This window comes from Theobroma cacao, chromosome 5, assembly GCF_053813885.1.
Source record: "Theobroma cacao isolate CCN51 chromosome 5, ASM5381388v1, whole genome shotgun sequence".
Lineage (NCBI taxonomy): Eukaryota > Viridiplantae > Streptophyta > Magnoliopsida > Malvales > Malvaceae > Theobroma > Theobroma cacao.
In genome coordinates this window covers 33,313,437-33,320,872 of record NC_142643.1, presented here as the reverse complement: position 1 = coordinate 33,320,872, position 7,436 = coordinate 33,313,437, and the positions used below count along the sequence as shown (strand labels likewise).

At 33.3% G+C, this 7,436-nt stretch overlaps 1 protein-coding gene across 1 annotated transcript; it reads left to right on the top strand.

Moving 5' to 3' along the window:
* Window positions 1-432: 432 nt before the first annotated feature.
* On the top strand, window positions 433-3,083 carry LOC18598843 (FK506-binding-like protein). Its single transcript, XM_018120513.2, is given in 4 exon segments — window positions 433-818; window positions 1,978-2,792; window positions 2,794-2,835; window positions 2,837-3,083. Coding segments are annotated over 4 exon segments (975 nt in total). The 5' UTR covers window positions 433-727; the 3' UTR covers window positions 2,864-3,083.
* Window positions 3,084-7,436: the final 4,353 nt, after the last annotated feature.

Sequence of the window (7,436 nt, the reverse complement as noted above, 5' to 3'; positions counted from 1 at the left end):
AACTTATAAAAAAAATATATGACGTATGCACACGAATACATTAATAAATAAATAAATATATAATATTTATTATATAATTTTTTTAAAAATATTTAACTTATTAATTAATACAAAATATATCGAGAACACTGCAAGATAAAATAATTGATAGTGATGGTTCGATATGCAAAATCCTGTCTTAGACCTGAGGATAGGTTTAAATACTCATTTTTCAAGTCCAAAATTTAGAAGCATCTAGGTTACAAACTCCATCGGAACGCGTGGAATCCGGACCAATTTCACCGCCAATGACTCGGTCCTCATCAAAGATCCAAAGCGCCAAAAGGTCCAATTCTGTAAATTCAGCAAAAACCAAGGGCCGTCAAACACCATTATGCTTCCCTTAAAAACTCAAAAACAAAAGAAGACGTTTTCAAACAAAAACAAAGCCTTAGGAAAGGAGGAAAAAAAAAAAAAAGCTTTCCTAGTTATGATCACATAGGTAGAACGCATCCTTCAAATTCCCGCAACTTTTCAACCAATCCCGACCCAAAGTTTCAGATCATAACTCTGACACAAATTCTACACAACCCAGAATTCTTTTGGTTTGGGGGTGTTGAAAAAGTCACTGTATTTGGCACTGTTTATTTCTTGTTTTTCAAGTCGATTTGCCTTTATATTTCTTAGGGTACTTTTAACTTTTTTATTTTCTTCTTCTTCTGGGGGAGTTGTAGTTGTGGTTGTGGTTATGAATAATAATAACTGGAGAAGACAAAAAGGTGAAATTCATCATCAAGAGATGCAAGGGACGAGATCACACAGCAGAAAGCCACCACTCGGTACTTCTCTTTCCTTTGTCCTTTTCTTAAGTTTGTTTTAAGATGTTAATTATGCATTATTATTCTTTAATTTTCTTCAAAAGAAACGGTGCCTCTTCTTGTGGCTGCCTCCTTTTGTGTGTTTATAGTTTGGAAATTTCATTGATGGTTAGCTTTCAGTATGGTAAAAATTAAGAGCTTTGATCTTCAAGTCTTCATGCAAAATAATTTATTTTGTGTTGCTTAAGTTAAGAGCAGAGCTGTTATAGCTTTTATGATGTTTTCTGATACTTTTCATGTGTTGTAATGGTTTGTGTTTATATAGTACTAGCAATATTTTATCTGGGGCCGGAGGTGGGGGTGAGAGTTTATGGAGATAAATTAAATTGATTTAGTCAAATCGGGAGTTGGCCGATTTACATAATTAGCTGCACTTATATGCTCTTTTATCTTAGTAATTTTGTTTTCAATGGTTTTTTTTTTTTTTTTTTTTTGAGGGGGTGGGGAGGTGTTGGAATTGAATGGCAATAGAAGGAACGTTTTGTTATTTATTATTAATATTTATTGTTTGGTAAGGTTGAATATATTGCTCTGGGTCTTAGACATCCCTGGATCTCTTTTTGAATTGGGATAGTGTTCCTTTGTTAGAATAAGAAAAAGAGCTGCCTTCTGCATGGTTACTAAGGAACTTGTTTCAGTTCCCAATCTTTTGTTGCAGATGGGAACAGTTGAGTGACAAATGTAAGGAAGGATATGGAAATCCACTATGAGATCGATAATTTTATTTTGAGATCATGAGAATTCTCCAGATGAGCAATACATTGTCATAAAGAGTATGCCGAATTATTCCAGCTGACAATATAATCTCTTGTAACTGTATTCTAACTAGCATGCAGACGGCATTGGTCCAAATATGCTCAGCTTATGCTTACGTATTCATTTTTGCTGTCGTTTTCTAGGCTTTTCCATAAATAGCTTATGGGATCAGCTGTATCCAAACTTAAAGTAGAGTTTCAGGATCTCTTTCCTATCTAGTTTCTTGCATGTGTCTCCCTTTCTGGAAATTATAGCAATGTGTTTCATTGAAAATGAATATGCCTATTATGATTATCTGATTTTATTGCAATAATGACTCCTGTGTGAATGATTACCCTGACATTTCTTAAATCCTCTATCCCAGCTACGTGGCAGCCTACCGTACCTTCATGGGAGAAGAAGTTTTGCACTTTGGTAGGCTCTGTTCCGTGGCGGAAGCTCCTAGAAACCAAGAGGTTTATGTATCTTTATGACAATGTAGTCCAGTGGAATGACTCAGCTGGTGAAGAGGCATTCTATAACGCTAAAAACCGGTTTTGGGCTGAGATTAATGGCCTTCCTTGTGACATAAGACTCCCAGACCCTGACAGTTATATCGATGAAATAGATTGGGACTCCGAAATTGATCCTGAACTGCTTCTGGACTTGGAGAGAGAACCGAACACCCCTGATGAGAAGGATAAAAGTGAGAATGTTGTGATTCTTGGTAATTCTCTTCTTTTGAATCAGTCATTTTCCTGTGGTGGATGGGGGGATGCCGAAGAGGGTGTAGTGAAGGAGAATAACATGTCTTCCAATTGGAAAAACCAAGACTGTGAAAATTCTTGGGAGCAGAATTATGCTTCAAATAATTGCAACATGAAAGATATTGAATATAGAAACTGTTGGAATAATTCTTGGGAATGGAACCGAAGGGAGAATAACTATAATGAGTGGGACAATAATGAATCTAACTACGTGGATTATCGGAGTGGCGATTGGGATGCATGGGATGGTACAAGAAGAAAGAGAGAAGGCCCTGGGCGGTACATGTCAAGGTATAAAACCTCAAGATTTCATAGTGATAACCGTCAGAATAATCGGGGATGGAGGAATGTGAGAGGGAGGCAGAGGGCAAATTTTGCATATGAACGACCACCTGTGGATTCGACACAGTGGAACTCTGTGAATTATTGCGGGTGGGCCAATTAAACATTACGAAATTGGCAAAGCAGGAGTCCCTATGGAATTGGGAGTGGCAAGTTTTGTAAGTAAAAAGTTATAAGCATATGGTATATAATGCTGTAGATTGTAGGTCTCAATATTATTTTATTTGTTCTGTGTTGGTATGATAGTATATAATAGGTACAACAGCTTTTGGCAAAGTCCCTGTTATGTTCAATTTCCGTTGCATTTTTGTAGTTTGCTTCTTCGGAAGGCGTGTCTGAATTTCTAAATATTATTTTTAATCCTGAGAGTGTGTGTTGTTAAGTGATATGTTTGTTAATCTGTCCAATATATCGATCTGTTATAGTAATTATATTGTGACTAGTTGGATTTTATATCCATCATCGGCATTCTGTAGCCTGTATCTTGAGTCCAAAGGGCTTCAAATGTACTGTTACCTGTAGGAGCTTCCTGGCTGTCTGAGCAAAACTGTGTTTTGTTCCATCATGGGGTGGGCAATTTTTTATGTTCTTAGTTTCTGTTTATCTACGTTCTGTCGTTTTCATTCTTTTTCTTGCAGAAGTAATCTCTATTTGAAGGATATATTGTTGTGCTTGATCATCTGGATTTCAGGACTCTTTACCAAATCAAGTCTTATTAAGCTTTTTTAGCCCAAGTCTGCCGAAACAAACCAGCCAGGATGTTATAGTTTAACTTCCACTAAACGCCACGCTGGTTTTCTGCGAGCGGTGTCAACGCCTACCTAGAACAATTATTCATTCTAGGCATCTTACTTTCATGCTTGCTCAAGAGAAAAAAAGACCATAGACCAAACTTCCCTTAAACTTAAGGTCAGGTTAAAATAATGCAAAATTTACTGTTCTGAAGAATTCAAACAATCAAAGAATTTTTCAAAGGAATAAGACAAAAGTATGTCATAGTGCGTTTAGTATATATGAGAGAAACTAAAGCATGTAATAATTAAAAACTTATTGAACTATTTAATAAAATTCAAATAAATTTTTATTCTTTTATTATGTTTAGTCAATCTGTGTTTTTTATTTCGAGGCAAATAGGTTTTTATAAATAACAGTCGATTAATCATTTTATGACACATGGTATTAATGTGATATGTTGACATATTATAGTCAACGATAATGTTATACGTTAACATAACATAATAACATGTTCACGTGATATTTTTACTATTCACGTTAACATCACGTGACATAAAAAATAAAAAGTGATATTTTAAGTAATGACAATTAATTAATGACTAGTCATAAAAATCTATTTGATCCAAAACAAAAATATGATAATGTGATTGAACTCAATATAAATCTATTTGATCTAAAACAAAAATATGATAATGTGATTGAACTCAATATAAATAAAAACTTACTTACATTTTCATGGACAGTTTAACGGAGTATTATGCCGAAAAGAAACATTGCTAATGATGCTTTTACGTTGACTTGAAGTTATCTACAAATGAAATCTTAACAACCATGACCAGTACAATTAGACCCTTGGAAGAGGATAACAGTTTGCTGGGATCAACCAATACATCAAATCCGTTCACTGATGTCTCAAAATCATGCTCAATGTCACATTGCAATTTGTTCGACTCTGGTCCAAACTTGGACGTTTGGTCAAGTTTCGAATCAAAGTCATTATAACAATAGGATATAGTGTTGAACTTTATGCGTAATCATTTATACTAACTCAATATCTATTTATTACAATTGAAATTTAAAATATAAATCATATTTGATTCTTAACAAATGATTTGATTAACTTCATTAATTGTTGAGATTTAGTGTAATTAGGATCTTTCTTCTCAATTGACAACTCTCTTATGGGTAAGATTCTTAATGTTTTTTGTCGACATGAGAGAAGTTTAGCCTTTCTTATATATATATCATAGGATTTAAGGTTTTTTTAGTGTAAACTTACACTAATAAGTGCACATATATTTGTTCGTTCCAATGAAATGCTAAGGAAGAGTGAATAGCACCAAAAATTTTGAAGGTAAGTTTGCACCGAGAAATTGCTCTCTTTCTTTTACTAAATTTCTTTTTTCAAACACCTACAAAAACACAAATAAATTAATAACAACCTATCTTATCCACATTAACACCAAATTAAGTATAAATTAACCATGATTAGATTGACTCACCTAAAATAACTAATTTAAAATAATTAAATAAAATCTATTAATTTCTATGCATTACTACAAGAACTAAGCTAAATTATTATCAAATTAAGCTCAAATAAATCTATATTAGAGAGTTATCACTTTCTATCATATATCGTGCTACATTCAAATGAATTTCATGTGTTGCAGATTCCATCAACCATATATACAAAAAGCTAACATAACTGAAACTATTGCTCCTTCCATGCTATGTGAAAGCCAGGAAATAATGAAAGGTCTTCATCTGTGCATTTTTTATATCACTTGCATAACTTTTTTAGGGGTATTTTTCTTTTTTTCCTGTGATTATCCGTCGCATGGGTGAAAGGTCATAGTTTGGGCGAATTGAGAATTCTCCCACTTAATGCTCTGTTTTTAGCAACTTTCGAATATCAGTAAGAGTGACTTTAAATTATTTTTCACTCAATAACACATTCAGCCCATACTCTTCAAAATCATTAGGATTTTCCATCTCATTTTTATTTAGGCAATGCTAGAGTAAAATTCCTTAACAAGGGTAGGGCTATAATACTTATCTCTAAAAGTACTTAGACCCTTAATTATAAGCTCATCAAAGAACCTAGATAAGTTTGTTTTAACCAAAGGGGTTTCATCAAAACTTCCCCAATCAACAAATTTTCGCATGATATAGTGGCATTTTCTATTTCCTATGCCTATCATCATATGCTTGGTCCCTAAATCGTGAGGTTGAAGGCTTACTTTTTCAATGGAAATGCCTTCTGTTGCAGTAGCTTCTTTTGTCTTTGGGGCCATTTTCTTTTGGCCTTCCCTTTTCATTTCAGCTAACAAATCTAGAACCATTTTACCCCTTTTCTTGGGTATTGCAATAGACGAATCCTCAACTAGTCTCTTTTCTTTTCCCTTGTCAGTAACTTTGCTAGAAAGTGACGTTTTGGCCATTGATTTCGTCGAATTTGGAGGCTTAGGGTTTCTCCTATTAACTTAGAACTTAAAAGAAAGAGGACAGATTTTAGAGGAAATCTGGGTGTTTGAAGTTTTTATTCTCTAGATTGTGGGTTTTTCTTTTTTATGAAGTTGAAGAGTTTTGAGTTGAGGTCTTGCAACCGATTAACTCATGTTTTAAGTGGGTGGTTTTCTTGTACCTCCCACTCCTCATTTTTTTTAATTTTTTAGAGATTTTCGCATGACAATTTTCTCATCATTTAAAGTACTTTAATCGATTAGAGCAAGCTTTAACTAATTAAAGTGCTATTGACTTGAGATGCTTTTAATGACTAGAATTGCTTTTACTGGTTAAGGGAATTTTTAACTAATTAACACCTCATTGACTTAGGCTTACCACTTTAACATGAAATTGCTTTAATTGATTAAAGAAGGCTTAACTAATCAATGCAGGTCTTACCTTCCTTCTAAGGTCTCTTTAATTAAGTGGAATATTTTCTAATCAATTTAAAACAACAAATGAAATCAAACATCACACAATATTTCATCAAAAACATGTTCAATTCAACTTAATCAAAATTCATTAGCATTAATCATTTCTAAGTCTCTCCTAATTGTACAAAATTGATCTTCACCCAATAGTTTTGTGAAAATATCGACTAATTGATGCAGGGTATCTCTAATGAAATTATGTCTAATTTCTATGTGCTTGGTCCTAAAGTGTTGAATAGAATTGTTTTAAAGATGTTTATGGCACTAGTATTGTAACAGAAGATAAGAACATTATGCATGGACATGCCAAAATAATTTAGTTGTTGCCTAATCCATAATATTTGTGCACAACAACAACCTAGTGAAATATATTCAGCCTAAGCAGTTGAAAGAGCAATCGACTTTTGTTTTTGGCAAGACCAAGACACAAGCATGTTTCCAAGGAATTGAAAAGTGCCACTAGTGCTTTTCCAATCAGTTTTGCTATCAACAAAATCAATATCAAAATAGCCAAGAATATTAAAAGACGATCTTTTGAATACCATAGTCCTAAGCCTTAAGTATTCAAAAGATATCTAAAAATCCTCTTCACCGCAGTCAAATGTGATTCTTTGGAACATGATTGGAATCTTGCACATAGATAAACACTAAACAAAATATTAGGTCTACTTCTAGTTAAATAAAGAAGTGAGTCAATCATATCTCTATAGAGTTATTGGTTCACATTTTTTCCTTTATCATCTTTGTCAAGCTTTGTGGAAGGACTCATACGAGTTCTTATTGATTTCAGTCACACCAAATTTTTTCAGCATTTCCTTAGTGTGTTTTTCTTGGTTGATGAATATTTCATCCTTGCATTGGTTGATTTATAGACCAAGGAAGAATTTTAGCTCTCCTATCATGCTCATTTCAAATTCACCCTGCATTTCCTTAGTAAAATTCTCATACAAATTTTCATTAGTAGCACCAAATACTATATCATCAAAATATATTTGAACCAAAATCAAATCATTTTTATCTTTTTTATGAAAAGAGTATTATCTACATTTCCCTTAAAGTATTTC